General features: G+C 36.8%; 1 protein-coding gene across 1 annotated transcript in view; it reads right to left on the bottom strand.

Moving 5' to 3' along the window:
• LOC107150482 (nuclease EXOG, mitochondrial-like) overlaps positions 1-15615 on the bottom strand; it is a 33138-nt gene extending 17523 nt beyond the window's left edge. The window contains exon 1 of the mRNA XM_015495572.2: positions 15589-15615. Coding sequence (XP_015351058.1) covers positions 15589-15615 — 27 coding nt within the window. The remainder of the gene's footprint in view (positions 1-15588) is intronic.
• Positions 15616-16415: the final 800 nt, after the last annotated feature.

The following is a 16415-nucleotide window of genomic DNA, read 5'->3' as shown; positions in this document are numbered from 1 at the left end:
CTCATTGTTTTTCTAGTTTTGGTGTTTGAAAAGAAAGATAGAAAATCAGCATAAAATAATATAGGCATTTGGCTTTGCCTTGGGAGCTAGCTGAAGACTGACTTTTGGATTGGCACTTATTTGCTACTTACATGTGCTACTGTTAGAATCTCTACCACCAATTCTTTTCCATATTTGTGGCTACAGAGGAAGTATATAGTATGCTCAAGGGCATGGACCCTGGCTACATGTGTTCAAATTCAGCTCCACCAGTTACTAGTCATGTGAACTTGGGTAAAGTATTACCTTTTTTCCTAATGCCATTTTTCATTGGTAAGCTGGAGATAAGAATGTTCTCATGGGTCTTTTGAGAAGTTAAAATGCAATGTTGCATGAAAAGCACTAGAGCTATTCCCAGAGGGAAATAAAGCATAACTCCCAAAAGGTTTTTTTCTATATCTTTTCATATTTCTCTACTCCTATGTGATATTTAGCTTTCAGAAAATGAAAGAAAACATATTCTCCAAGTTGTGGGAATGGTGCCTTGCAGTTAGGGAGGTTTATTAACTTGTATCAAGTACTATTTAGCAAACAAAGATTGCATGGTTGTACTAGTTGTAATCAGAAAGAAAGTGATGCATGGGATCTTTGTGGGACCTTTGACATTCATACTCTGTGGTTTGAGCCATTTTCTTGGAGTCTGTAGTCTGTGAATTCCTCTTTCTTGCCTAACTCCCTTGTTTGCTGAAGCATAGCCTGCATAAGGGCATGGTGCTTGGGATATCACCTAAAATACCCTGTTGTGTTTAACCATTCTCTATTTCATTGTTACACTTGATTGATATTTTGGTTTGGAACAGAATTTTAAGGAGAAAAAAATATTTCCTCTTAGATTTTGAAGCCTGGTTCATTGCCTTCTAGTATTCAGTATTGCTATTGTGAAATTTGATGCCATTCTCATAATCATTTTTTTCTATTAACAGACTTTTTCTCATTAGAAGCTTTTAGGATCTCATTATCTGTGGAATTCTGAAATTCTGTATTGATGGATATTTTTTCATTGTTCTGGTCACTTGGTTGGCTCTTTCAAACTGTAAATGCTTTTGGTTCTGAAAAAAAATGTATTATTTCTTTGAATTATTTCTCTCACCATTAGTATTCTTATTTACTGGATATACTGGATCAATTCTAGGGTTTGTTTGTTTGTTTGTTTTTCCTTTCATGTTTCTATCTTTTGAAATTCTTTTGTTGTTATTTAATTTTCTTGGTGATTTATTCTGCTTTGATATTCAACCATTTTATCAACTTCTATATTTTGGATGTTTTATGATGAGGGTCAATTTTCAAGAACTCTTTCTTATCTTTGGATCATTATGTAGCTTCCTTATATTGTTTTATTAATATTTTTTTCTCACTGAGAAAATTAATTATACTTAATTTAAAGTTTTCTATTATGTTGCTTTGTTTCTTATCTCCTTTTTATTTTTTTCTTTGCATCTCTTTCTTTCATGTTGTTAGGAGTTGAGCAGGAAAGGGTTAACTCTGGCAGGTCTGGGTTTCAAATCCTGCCATCAAGATTGGCCTTTGGCTGGCTCTTGGGTGATAAACTCTGAGCCTTTGGGATATTCTGCCTGGAAGATTGATTTGGTAAGCCTGTGGCCTTGGGTTGCACTACAGCAGGTTGATCAGGTAATTTATGCTGATGATGTGATTTATAGTAAATACCTGTTTTTGTCTGGAGGAGGAGCTGAAGTCTGAGTAGCTGAGGTCAGTGATATGAGTGCTGGTTGTCTATGTGACCGACTCTCCAATAAGATCCCTGAACCTCAAGGCTCAGCTGAGCTGTCCTGGTTGGCAATACTTTCATTGTGTCACCACTTCATTGCTTAGAGATTTAAGTGCATCCCCTTGTAACTATGCCAGGACGGGACAGTGCCTTGTTTCTCTTGGACTTTGCCCCATGTGCCTTTTCCCTTTGCTGATTTTAATGTGTATCCTTTGATTGTTATAAAATATAGTCATAAATATGTCAGCTTTTGTGAGTCCTGCAAGACCTAGTGAATCATTGAGCCTGAGGATAGTTTGGGCAACCCTCAGCACACAAAGGATTATCGACTCTTCATATTCTGTGTAAAGGACTAAATGCATATTGGGTTCTCAAAATATTATGACAAGATTTGTTCATTTAATAATAGGGCAGTTGTTCTCATGGTGTTGTTCAATAGTCCCTAAGGTCTCAGAGAGCCTTGCAGGGAATTCATTAAGTCAAAATTATTTTTGTATTAATACCAGATTTTATTTGCCTCTTTCACTATGTTAACATTTGCTCTAATGGTACAAAACAGTGATGGACAAAACTGCTGAAGCCTTTGCTGTGAACATAGGAAGTAGCACTAAGCTATACTGGAATCCTTAAGCACCACTCACTGCCATAAAGAGAATGCTAGCTTCCCTTGAGACTGACCTTGATGACACAGTAAAACTTATGGATTAAGTACACAGCTTTTAATATTTTATGTGAGAAAGTGAGAAGTATGACTACAGCACTTCTGCATACAGAGATCAATGACATTCTCAAGAAAAAGCACTAGTGTAACTGTTTGAGAGTTGAAATACCATTTCCTCCCTCCAAGGAGACCATTTTTACTTGAAAACATGACTGACAAACTATGGTTATTCAGATGTGGATCTTTGGAAGAAATTTCCTTAAAAATGAATAAAATGAACCTATCACTTAAGGAAAACAACTGACTACCTCTGAAGATAAAATTCAAGCTTTAAAGAAAAAAAATAAAGGATTGGAAAACTTGTATTGGCTACTGGGAACTTGATATTTCCCAATACTTACAGAATTTACCGATGAGATCAGTGGAAATGTTAGCATATATGATTTAAAAATATTATATAATGAAATTTGTCAACATTTGGAAGATCTGTATTGCTTGGTGAGCAAAGGTTTTCCAAATGATAAATTGCACAGTGTTACAAAATGACACATTCAAAGTGCAAGATACACCAATAGACTTTAACGTAACAAAGTTAAAAAGTTCATTGAAATAGTTTCAGATTCTGCCATGCAATTAGCATTTAAGAAACTACTGCTTTCAAGTGATGGTGTAGTTTCAGTATGCAATGATCTGAAAAAGTATTAAATATCTTTCTCTCTTCTAACTATATATTGCTGTGTGGGTGCATTTTCTTCATATACCTCATGTAAAACAACATGTTGCAACAGGTTAAATGCAAAAGCAGATATAAACATCCAAATGTCTTTTACTAAGATAGACATTAAAGATATTGCAAAAAATACCACTATTCCACTAATATCTTTTTTTTTTTGGAAAATATTTTTCATAAAAACATGTTGTTTTGTTATGTAGTGATTTTGCTATTATTTTGAAATTAACATTTAAAAGCTTTTCAAATTTAATTTCTAATATGGTAAAATTTGATAGATATAACCTGAATAAAAAAGAGCTCTTCAAGTGTATTATAGAGGTTCTTATCAAAAAGTCTGAGAATTGCTATTATGGTGTTTAGAGAGGGAGCTGGTCTTTTCATTGGGATGTGACCAACTTTATGATTTATTGGTGTAGTTCTCTGAAATTGTTCATCTTTTTCATATAGGAAGCTCTTATGTGGGGCTCTCTGATAGCCTTTTGGGAGTAGGTCAGAAGAAGAATTTGCAAGTCCTTTAGTTCACTGTGTAGGCTTTGGGTTAATCCCTGCTTTTCAGTTCTGTGCCACATTTCTGTTCTCCATTTTACTAGACGGTCATGACTCAGGTGTTATGATTTTTGTTTCCTCCAAGCACAGTTTCGACTCTCCTGTCAGGTTGGATGAAGGAAGGTGGATATATGCAGTGATTCACTTTTTGTTAGCAGACTCCTCTTCCTCTGTTCTAGTGTAGCAGTCTCCACTGCTCTTTCTATTTCAATTTTCTGATCAGTTATACTTGAATTCAAGGTGGTTCCTCTGCTGATACTGTTTTAGGCATGTGGTGTGCTGCCCCCTCAAAAAATATCCTTTGGAAACCATGAATGATCTTATATGTAGTGAAAATATTTCAGATGAGCTTAAGTTATTGCAGACTGGGAGAACATTCTGGATATTTGGGTGGGTCCTAAATGCAATCACAGATAACTACTTGGAAATAAGGCAGAGGCAGATTTGTCACAAGCAGCAGTGGAGCAGGACCTATGAAGTGGAGGCAGAGATTAGAATGATGATGCACAATCCAAGGAATGCCAGAAGCCATCTGAAGCTGAAGAGGTGAAGAAGGGCTCCTCTGGAGAAAGCCAGACAACCAACACCTTGCTTCCTTCCAGTGATGGGACTTTTAGACTTCTGGCTTCCAGAATTGTGAGGAGATTAATTTCTATTATTTTATTCTATTACAAATTTTTTATTGTATGGTACTGGGGATTTATTACTAAGCTATGTCCCCAGCTCTTTTTTTTTTAAAAAAATATTTATTTACTTATTATTTTGAGACAGGGTCTCACTGAGTTGGTGAGGCTGGCCTCAAACTTGCCATCCTCTTGCCTGAGATTTCTGAGTTACTGGAATTACAGGCATGAACAACTGCCTTGGACACTAATCTCTGTTATTTTAAGCCACCAAGTTTGTCACAATTTGTTATGGTAACTTTAGGAAGCTAATTAAGGCAAAGATTTTTTTTTGTAATCCTTCCAAGATACTTAGATGGGGTTTGAGAGGTATACTAGGGTCTGTAAATGCCAAATGTAACCAAAAGTTTTTCAGTGAGTTTCTAACGGCCATGAAGATGAAGCAAGGAGATGAGAATGGAAATTATACCAGAATATAATTCTTCTGATGGTTTTGAGTGGCTCAGATATCAGCAGGGGTCCTAGATATTAGTCACTTCCTTTTGGATTCTTAAGAAAAGAAGCTCATCAAAGTGGTTATAACTTATCTGAGATTTTTAGACTAGTTAATGACAAGTATGAATTTGTGATCTAGTCCTGAAACTTGGAAAGGTTTTGGACTCACCCATTTTGGGGAGAGGAGATGTATTTCTGGAGATGCTCTGTTGATCTATTGGTGTGGGAGGAATTACAGATGTCTGAGCTGTGTGATTTCTTTCTAAATGACTGCCTCATGCATCTGCATGCAGTTTAGATAAGAGAGAAGAGAGTACTGCTTCCCCACTTTCCTATGCTAGATGTTGGGGATACTTCTCACTTATGTTTGTGCATGAGCTGGAGGTCATGGAAAACTGAAAGGGAACCTGAATCTGAAATCTGGAGCTGCAGCAGCATTCTGAATCACCGCTGGGCCAGTGCAGAGACTGGGTGATGGAAGTGGGCCCTGAAGGTGTGTCTTCCTTTCACAGTCAACAAATGTTAGGTAGCACCCGCTGTGTGTGAAACTCCATACCACAGTCATCTGGGGGGAGGAGTAAATCCCACTGCGTCCTTTCTCTTACACAAGTAATCAGACTGCATGAGAAATTATAATGCATTTAGAAAGGTTTAGGGGAATTATTCCCTGAGGGGAATAATTTTTGAATTCTTGGAAATAACAGAATTAAAAGCATAAATTTTAATGTCCGGAATTTGCAACATTAAAAGGTGAACTATTATTGGATTGTATTGATACATTATTAGGGAAATCTCAGAATTTATAACACAGTTGTTATTTAGACATTCTCTACAAATTAGGTTTTTCTTTTCTTCATGTGAGTAAAAATGCTTGGGATAGTTTAGTGATAGATACAGATATTTAAAAATTGTGATGAATAAGAGATGACAAAACCAAAATTGACAGGCCAGGCCAAATAAACAGAATTATATTAGAGGAATGAAATTACCATTTTAGGCAGCTTGCCCACTGGGCTATAATTAGGCCTACTGCCATTTTTTATGGTGTTTTATATGCTGCTGGTGGCTAGTGAAAATTTAAAACACAACCAGAAACATGTCTGCAGTAATAAATTTTACTTTTAGTATAGAAAGACTTGAATATAAAACTATTGATAATTAATTAAAAAATACTTCTCCTAAACAATCCCCCTTAATATCTGTCCACTAATTGACATTGAAAGAAACAATGTTTAAAAAAATGCATTTCTTGAAAATTCACTGAATATTGGCTAAGCCTCTAATTAGTGCTCATAGTAAGAGTAGGAAAGAAACATTGGGCAATAAAGGAAGGAGAGATCGTAGGTAAATAATATATGAGTTAGGAGGGCATAAGTTAACAAAGGGCTAATGTACTAAATCCTGGCCTTAGGAAAAAAACAACTTTCTTCTACTGCCTGCCTTGTTCCAGAAAGTTCTAAAGTTAACAGATGTGTGTGTATGTGTTTGAGGGAGAGAGAGAAAGAGACAGAAAGAATGAATGCAAGAGAGAGCAAAATGTTAAGGGTAAAGAGAAGAAATCAATAGTCATTGATATTAAAATGGAGCAAGAAATGACATTAATTAAAACTTTTATGCCAGTTATGGACCAGAAGGTTTTCCAGAATGAGTTTTTGATTGCCAGCCACAAAGATCCAAGAAGGGCCTTAGGTTTGAGTCTGAGATTCTGCCAGCCATTCAGAACAGAAATATTTGGAGTGAATTTTATATAACATACAAGTATATTTGTGGCTCTGAAGATGCAGAACTATCCCTGCAGCTGGGGACAGGCAGGTAGTTCCTGAAATCATAATAGACATATCATTATGTGATACAGTGAATGACATTCTCAACCAAACTCTTCCGAGGGTCATTGTGTATATAAGCTTCAACATAGGTCATTGACTACACACCCAAAAACAATTTGGCAAAACTATTCCTACAGGGACTGCTATACTATAGATCATGTTTGTAGCTGGATAGAGAGACCAGAACTTGCTTCTTTAACAAATGTGCTACTGAAAGAAAGAAATGGAGACAGCTGGGCTTGCCTTGTCTTTCAAATAGCACATAGTTCCCTATGTGCTATTTCATTGCTGAGCATTACATCAAGAAGTGACTAAATGCAGTTACTTGAACAGAGAAGGAAGTGTCTTTCTGCATAGAAGCAAGAAAAATGGAAAAGACTGAGGCTCATTATATACATTTAAGCAGCCCATAACTACCCCTCCTTCACTTATTATATACTTGCAGGTATGGACCTATGGTTGATTCTTTATCCTGTAGATGAGTGGGCGTTTATCTAAGCACAGAGTCATTGAGTATGGATGAAATACACATACACTTAAGTGATCCTTCCGGTCATTCTAAGATCAAGTGGGGCCAATTCAGAGACATTTGCATTGCACAACTTCAAGAAGGCATCATTTAAAAAGAATTTTATGTGAAAGTCCAGAAGAACCTGGAGCTGTGCTACTGAAAGTTCTAGGAGGCTCATTTTTCCCATATCAAGTACACACCGAATATTTGAGATGGGACGAAGGTACTGTCTTAGATAGGTTGAGTCTTTTCTTTTTCTTGTCAAGAAAAGAGACAGTTTTTCACAGTGGCAGAGATGCAAAAGCTGCACAAATGAAGTGTAGGCCTACCGACTCCTGCTCTATATTCTGTTGGAGTTGATGGCTATTGGACGCACCAGTAAATATAATTTTCAGAAGGTTAAAAAGATGATTTGCACAAATATAAACACCTGTCACCAATTTCACTTGACTCTTCAATTAATGTAGGAACCACTAAGATGGAACACTGATTCTAAAAGCATTTGAGAGACTGGGCATTTATAGGAAATTCAATAAAAAAAATGTTTAGAGGAGATTGCTAAATTAGATTGGAAACTGGTTAATGATCTAACAGGCAATAGACTATAACATAGTCATAACATATGTTTTTTTCCTCTACCCAGCAGAAATCATTTGGATGAAGTTCCTTTTAAAAAAAGTATTTATTTTCTAGTTGTAGTTGGACACAGTACATTTATTTTATTTTATTTATTTTTATGTGGTGCTGAGGATAAAACCCAGGGCCCAGCACATGCTAGGCAAGTGCTCTACTGCTGAGCCACAACCCAACCCCAGATGAAATTTCTTAATATTCCTTTTAAAGAATCAGTTGCTATATTCCTGACTCTTATCAGGAGATGCTAGACATCCTAATCTCAGTGAAGGTGTTTTACAGTGCTAGGTTGCTGTTGGATTTTTAATATTAATTTTTATTAATTTATCTTGAAAGCACACACAAGGTATTATCACATCAACCCCTTTGGCCCCAGACTTTATTTCTGGTATGACCTGAGAAAAGTCAGGCACAATGTTCAACCTGAGTGACTGGATACTTCACAGGTGAATGACAAGAAAAAAGTTGTCCATGATTGTAATGGGAAAGAAGGGAGCTTTATCCTCCCTCCTGCAGCTCCTCTTTGGAATCCTAAATTACCTAATTCTTATTTCAACCCTTAGGTTTATAAGTAAAATCTCCCACAGGGACAAAACACCCAGTGTCTTGGTTTTTAGGACAATGAGATATATACATGTTCTGAGGAGATTTATTCCTCCTTAAATGTAAATACCCAGGGACACAATACTCCAGTCAGGGCAGTAGCCATTTGGCAGTCTTGTGGTCCTCCAGATGAGAGAAATTAGCTCCAACATTAGGGAAACAAATGATTTATAGATGTTATCCTTATGGTAAGGGAAAAGAGTTTCTAGGAGAAAGGAAAAGCTCCTTTTTCTGAGAGTTTTCTATCTGTCCATTACATGTTTTTCTGTCTCAGGAGGCTAGAGTTTTTTAAGGAGCAAATATCATAGGTGGGTGATTCTCAAAATGTCCCTGGACCAGAAGCACCAGCATCACTGGGAAGTTTATAGAAGTGCGAACTTTTAGACATTAGGTTACATCAGGTTTACTGAATTAGAAACTCTGGGGGTGGGACCAACAATCTGTTTCCTGGTCTTCCAGGTGATTCTGACGTAGGCTAGTTTGGAAACCAGTGCTGTAGCCCATGCATTCATGAGCTACTCCCAGTGTTTCTCTTATTTGCAACCATAGTCTTTTTGCTCCTCCCATGCATTGTCAACTCTTTACCAACTAATAAAGTCTATCTGCTGCCATGATAAGGTTCACTGTCATAACTGTGGGTTTAAAAGTAACCAGAAAGAATAAATTTATATGAAGGAAGCATTTTGTATAATGAGGAGATGAAATATTCCTGTTTCTGAAGGGCTGTAACAATTAGACTAACAACCAACTATTTTGATGATTTAAATATAGTCATCTGAGCATCAAGGGGCTGGATAAATGATAGTAAACTTCTTCCATTCCCTCAAGGCAAACAGTATTTTGAAGGCCAAATAATAAGACGATTTCTTGATTGAAGAATAACTGAGCAGAATTATGCTTTATAAGATTCACCGTGCAAAGAACAGACATTTAGCACATGTTATTCTGTGTTACATATTGTATCATCAGTACATTTAGGAAACAATAATGACTATTTTTTACATGTCTCATAGATTTTTTATGTTTTTAATTTGTTGGAATTATTGTGTCATTTACCTCTCTTGATGCCAGAATTTTTAAAAGTGTTCTGTGGTGTCTGACACTTGATTTCTGGTACCCTCACAAGGGGGATGCCAGAATTCCCTTTATCTGTAAACAGGGTATTCCCTTACACAAAAGTTGGTTTCATCTTATCAGTTTGAACTCTAGGGGCTTAGGAGAAACAACCCATTTGCTCAGGTAATCTGTCCTTCTGGAACATTAGTAAATGACATCAAACCATATAAAATTCCAATTCTAAAGTCCCCTAAGTTCTCTTGCAATTCTCTTCCAGTTTTATGAATCTAAGCAAACAGAACATCTGGGATTGATCACAAACATTTCCAAAATTCTTGTTATATTTCCATGAGCATAAATCTGATTTGCTTGGCTTTCATGACCAAGATCAGAAGAATTAGTCCATAGCAGAGAAGAAACACATAGTAAGGAAAATATAATTATTAGCATGTGTTTTTCAGCACTGAGACATTGATGTCAACCCAAGTGCAAGTGCAACATAAGAAAAATGTGACAAAGAAGAGATGCCTAAATTTAGGTAACAGTATGTTACTTGAAATTAAAGAGGGAATAATTCAGAACAGCATAAATACTAACATGTACACCATAAGCATTTGTGTCTTCAGATATAGAGAATGTTTGTGTGCTTCCTGCATCACTCATTTTCATAAAGCAGAATTGTTTTTATGGATGGTAGAATTATTCCTTGCAGTACTGTACTCCTTCTTGCTTCTGAGACTGGTTTGGGAGGAACAGTTATTACTTTTACAGTTGCTGGCATGTTTATCCAGCTTTCTGTGGCCATTTTGTTGTTCCAAATATGAATATCTAAATAGGACCAAGATACCTAAGCACTTCCCCACGCTACCCCTTCCCCCTTCCTCTTGAGAATATTGTTTTTTAAAAACCTACTTTATAGGGAATTTTTAAATGTGATGACTCAGTTGTCGTTTCTCCTTTTATCCACTTTTTGAAAACAAGATTTTCAAAAAATTCTGTTTTCCTTTGATTTTGAGACTGCTCAGCACCCCAGGTTGTAGAGAATGACTGGCATATTTGGTTTGGATTGATAGACCCACAGTAACAGAAAAGAATGAGTGCCTGGCATTGTTTACCAAAGTCTCTCAGTAGGCGGAAGCAATCTGGTCATACCTCCTTCAAACAAAGTCAATTACAGTTTTGTTTAACATGACCCTGTGGTTCTGGCATGTGCATAGTGGCATGATGATTTTCCTAAATGAAAACTCACCCACACTCTCTCCAAATGGAAAGACAAAACAAGGCTGGGCAGTCCCTTGGGTTGTGCACTTGTCCCTGCTGTTATATGGCCTTCCCCTTAGGCGCCCCAAGTGGCCCAGGTCTGCTCTAAGGGCAAGAATGTTCTTCCTTGTGTGTCTTCCTTTCCAGCTAAGTCTGGGGTTCTCTGTTCCACGATGTTACCACTTGCTTCTTGTGCATGAATGTGTGTTGGGGGTGGTTTCCCTTTTCCAAGGATTTGGCTGAGAATTTAGGTGCAGTTCCTTCCCTCTTGCTTCAAAGATTAAAGCACAGAATCTTCTTATTTTAATAGGTTAACAAATAATTGTGAAAAGGGATAAAGGAAGGGAATAATAAAAAGATCATACTCTGTAAAGTTAGAAAGTATTTAAGAAGTCTGACAGTTTCTTGGTTCTTCTGGGTTCTTTCCTTATCCTTCATTTTCTAATTGTCTACCTTGAAAACCAATTCTATAACGGCAAAACTATGACACTAAATATTATGTGCTGTGTACTCTGAAAACATAGCAAAAGAAAGGTCCAGACTACCAAATATATTTTATTGGAAACAAGTTCAGCAAAAGGATGGAGAGGATACAAATTTGATTATAAAATTGATTTCTAAAAACTAACTGAAATCTGCGTGTAGTAGGATTTCTTAATTAATACACAGCCTATGAAAAAAATTTCCATTTCCTTACTGAAACAGAACAGATGTAGCCCTGCTTTGCAGATAAAATAAAGGGCTGAGGAGGTAACTGAAGGTGTCTTTGTTGATTTCAGTACCATCACAACTAAGATTTACAAATGTCACACTCTGTGCTCCTCAAAAAACAAAACAACACAACAAAACTAAGTTTATCATATTCCTGTTTGCTTCCTTGTCTTTCTTGAGTGAATTGTGTAGTTGTGTACAGTGACTCTGTTTTTTCCTTCTCTTGTTGGTACAGTTTCAATTATTACTGGAAATATGTTTCTCCATGACTGCCTGGCACTGAGCAATGTGTCCATCCTAATATTGTGCTCTTCCTTAGGAAGGAAGTTAATGTTAACTTTAAAGTTAACTCTAGCACAGTAAACCATGTTTTATGGCTCTAAGTTTTTATTCTTGGCAGTAGAAATGTGCTTGGTGGTTAATTTTATTCCATGCTACAACCCAAGTGTTTGTGTCTGACAGCTTTAAATAGAAAACACTAGTGTTTTTAAAGCAGACCAGTAACAATTGGTATGAATCAAGTAATTTTGGGCTAGGGATGGGTAGTGAGTAAGACCTCCTCTATTCTGTAATTGTGTTGCAACTACCTGCTCCTGACATGACAGGTGGACATTAAATCTGGAACCACTTTTTTCTTTTTTTTGGGGGGGCTTCAAGGATGACTTTTCCTAGCTGGACAATAGATGGAAGGGTAAGATTTTTTTGAGTTAGCTTTCTCTTTGGCTTCACGGTGCACTAGGCTTTCTAGAATGGTGAAACAGGAAGAGATAAGAAATATATGAGTTAGACTTCTTGTGCTGGGGATAATACTAATGCTACCTTCCAAGTTATTGCCAGGATTAAGTGAGGAACATGTGAACAACTCTCAGCATAGAGCTGGCACATGGTAACTCAGCAAATGTTATAGCTGTTATTATTATCAGCTGTGTTCCTGGGCCATCTATATAAATTTCTGGAGTTTCAGTTTCCTCATCTGTGGGGATTGGGGATATGCTAATACTTATATCTCATCATTGTTAGGTTGTAAGGACAGAGAGCATACATACACTGGGTGTGGGCAAAGAGTCACTCCTCACCAAGTGTTAATTATCCTCCTTCAAGAAAGCCAGATCTGTACTTGATCTAGAAATGTTACCCTGTAACTGTTTTATTGGTAGGATACCAGCAGGATTGAACTTTATTTCCTTTTTAAATTTTATCTTGTTCTTGAGTCCTTTCTGTCTGATCTCCTTTCTTTGTCTCAGGAAACTCCTTTGGAAAGATTCTACAGTTTTCTAATCATATTCAAGAATTAGAGATGGTCCCAGTTTCAGATGTCAGAAACTTCAGAACTTCAGTCTTATCTAACCACAAACTTCTATTACTATTACATGTCCCCCCTCTTTCCTAGATCTTTTCTTAGACTTGGAAGAAAATCCACAGTAGGGAAGTGGAACATAGTTTTCACTTTGACAATTCCTTTTGGATATTTCATGTTTTCATTCCTGTCTCTGAAGTATCTGGTTCCTGCATGGCAAAGGTGGGGGAAAGGAAGGAGAGGGAATGCAGCATGCAAGTCTAAGCTGATTAGGCTGGAGTAGTGCCCCTGTGTGGCCACTGTCCCAAAGCTCTTCCTTTCAGGCCATTCTGTCATGTTCTTAAGGAGCCTCATTGTAGGGAACATTCCACCTGCAGTTCCTTGATGTTTTTCTTGCTGATGATTTTGTACTTCCTCTCAGGTCTGGCCCTGGTGGTCCACTGGCCAGCCTTCCTGTGGAGCTGGTTCCCCTGAAGGCAGTGTCTAGTCTGCCATTTGAGTATGTGTGCCTGCTCCCGCTGTGGGACCCTTCTCACCCTCTATCAGGGCCAGGTGACTTCTTCATGAAACCAGGCTGTGACCCCTCATTTTGGAGGAGATGGTCAGGTTCTCTCAAGATCTCCCTGTTCTCTGATATAGGCCAGTGGCGGGCCCTGCTCAACTCGCTCTGACTACTTCAAGGTACCCATTCTTCGTGCACAGCATACAGGTGTAATGATCATGGAAACAATGTTTGAACAAGGGAAAAATAGTAAGAAATCTACACAGCCCTCAACAAAATGACATTTTATGGATGTAATAGCATAGGTAAAGAGAGTGAGGTAGGTCTGCTTACTTATATGGATTTCCAAAATATGTTTTGTGGGTGTGTGTGGGGGGGAAAGCATATATTAGTACAATATATACAATACCCCTTCAAAAGTCTCATGTATTTTACATTTACATATATGTAGTCAGAAAGCATTTGGAAGGGTAGCCAGCAAACACCAATTTAGGACAGCATGTGAGCACTGGTAGTGACAAAGTTTTTTTTTCTTTTGATTTTTGTTCTATACTTTTATATTGGCTGGACTTATATTTGTTATATCTAAAAGAACAAGCTCAGTCTTGTTTTATTTTTTTATGAGAGAGGAAAAACAAAGCCCTACCTACACATAAAACTAATGTTTATAAGGCAATCAATAACAAGGTGATAATTTTAGTCACAGTGGCATCTATCATAAATCCTTTAAGTTATAAATTCTAATTTCTAATTAAGAGACTGTTTAAATGTCACTAATTATTTTGGAGGGACTAGAAAAGTAAATAAATTTACAGCTTCTCTGAGGAGCCATACCAAGGGAGATCAATAAGAAACTTAAGCTCTAGAGGAGGGCAGAAGCATAAGTCAATGGAAATATCATGCAAGCAATTTTTTAAAATGACCCATATTTTCAGAAAAATACCCAACTATGTTATAGGTGATCAGAGTAGCTATGCTCTCAGGCATCGTGATGTGAACCACACACTTTGCTTTGCCACACCTGTCCGTACAGCCTAACATAGCCGTCTACCCACTCCCTGTCACACCACCATCCTTTAAAAACTCTTGACATAGTACTCACTACTCTTTGGTTAAGGTAGATAATAAATTCATTGAGATCAGCTTTATCTTGTTCAACAGTTTTTCTAAAACTGAAAACAGTTGTTGGCACTAGAAGGTGTTCCATGAGTATTTGTTAAGTGAGTGAGTGGTGTTAACCCTGTCCCTAATTAGACTTTTGCTGATTTATTCATCAAAACTTTATCAGGCCTTGACATATATTTAGTATTGTACTAACTACTTAGTTTTCTTCTGTATGAAATAAAAATATCAAATTAGGTGATCTTTATAGTTTTTTTCCCACCTTGTAAAATATGTATTGTGTTCATGATGATATGTGCAAACATTTCTTATTCAGTGTTTACATGAAATCTGATCTTCACTGAAGGGAATGGGTGCCAGGAACCTGTTGCTTGTGATCAGCATGTAGCCTGGGCCTTAAAAATGTGGCATTGGCCAAGTTGTTGCAGAAGTTTCATTAAAATATCTCATTTAATCCATTTATAATCCAATCTAAGGGTAAGCCAAATGAAAGTAGTCCTAAATGCAAGAATACCACAATGAAAAATCCAAGTACATATAGCAATAGAAAGTGAAGTTTCTCAGCCAATATTTAAATGATAATTCTTATATGTCTTAAAATACAAGACTTGAGCCAGGCGTGGTGATGTGTGCCTGAACCCTAGCAACTTGAGAAGCTGAGGCAGGAGGATCACAAGTTTTTATTTTTTATTTTTTTGTCAATCATGTTTTATTTCTTTGGAATCTGAACTAAGTAATTAAAAATATAAAATCCATAAGGTTTTGCAAGTTAAAAGTAAAATGCCAAGGCCTTTATGCTAACAAATTATTTTGTATCTAGAAATACTTAGGAAAATAAGAATGGATTGAAAAGCTGTGGATGAGAAATGTAGTAAAAAATCATGAAAAATGGCTCAAATTCACTCATGAATTTTCTTTAAAAATTTTTTTAAAAAATTTGTTCCTTTTAGTTTACAGGGCAGTAGAATGTATTTTGACATATCTTTTATACATGGAGTATAACTTTCCATTCTTGTGATTGTACCTAATATGGAGTTACACTGGATGTGTATTCATATATGATTATAGGAAAGTTATGTCTAATTCATTCTATTGTATTTCTTATTCTAATCTCCCCTTATCTTCCTCCCCACCTTGTGTAATCCAATGAACTTTGATTTCCCCTCATCCTACTCTATGTTAGCATCCGTATATTGGAGAACATTCAGACCTTGGTTTTTTTGAGATTTTTTTGCTTACTTTACCTTCAGCATGATATTCTCCAGTTTCATCCGTTTACCAGCAAATGCCATAATTTCTTTCTTCTGTATGGCTGAGTAATATTCCATTGTGTTTATATACTACACTTTCTTTATCCATTCATCTGTTGAAGGGTACTTAGCTTGGTTCCATAGCTTAGCTATTGTGAATTGAGCTGCTATAAACATGGATGTGGCTGGTTCACCGTAGTGTGCTGATTTTAAGTCCTTTGGGTATAAACCAAGGAGTGGGATAACTGGGTCAAATGGTGGTTCCATTCCAATTTTTTGAAGGAATCTTCATACTGCTTTCCAGAGTGATTGCACCAACACCAATTTATAGTCCTACCAGCAATGTATGAATGCACTTTTTACCCCACGGAGGACTGCAAGCTTGAGGCCATCCTCAGCAATTTTGTGAGACCATCAGAAACTAAGTGAAAGCCTGTGTTAAAATAAAATAATAAAAAGGGCTGAGAACGTAGCTCAGTGGTAAAGTGCCTCTGGGTTCAATGGTTTAATCCCCAGTACCAAAAAAGAAAAAAGAAAAAAAAAATCACTTGAGGGTTTTACTTGTAAGACTTATTCTAGAATACGTTCCACTGTGAGTTCTTGAGGACTGATTCCAAGGACACAATGGATGATGAAATTAGAACACACCCCATCCAAACACAAGTCTCCCAGTGATGATACCTTACCACCACCATCATGATTTCTGAAAACAGTCAACTACTTCCTGACAGATGCCTTTGTATCTCATTTAAAGATATGGGTTTACAATATCCATGCTGTCAAATCATGTTGCCTTCTACAAGAACTTGTCTCTGAGCTGG

This window comes from Marmota marmota, unplaced genomic scaffold, assembly GCF_001458135.2.
Source record: "Marmota marmota marmota unplaced genomic scaffold, marMar, whole genome shotgun sequence".
NCBI classification, from domain to species: domain Eukaryota; kingdom Metazoa; phylum Chordata; class Mammalia; order Rodentia; family Sciuridae; genus Marmota; species Marmota marmota.
Note: the sequence above shows the minus strand (reverse complement) of the source record. Positions and strands in the feature narration are given on the sequence as shown.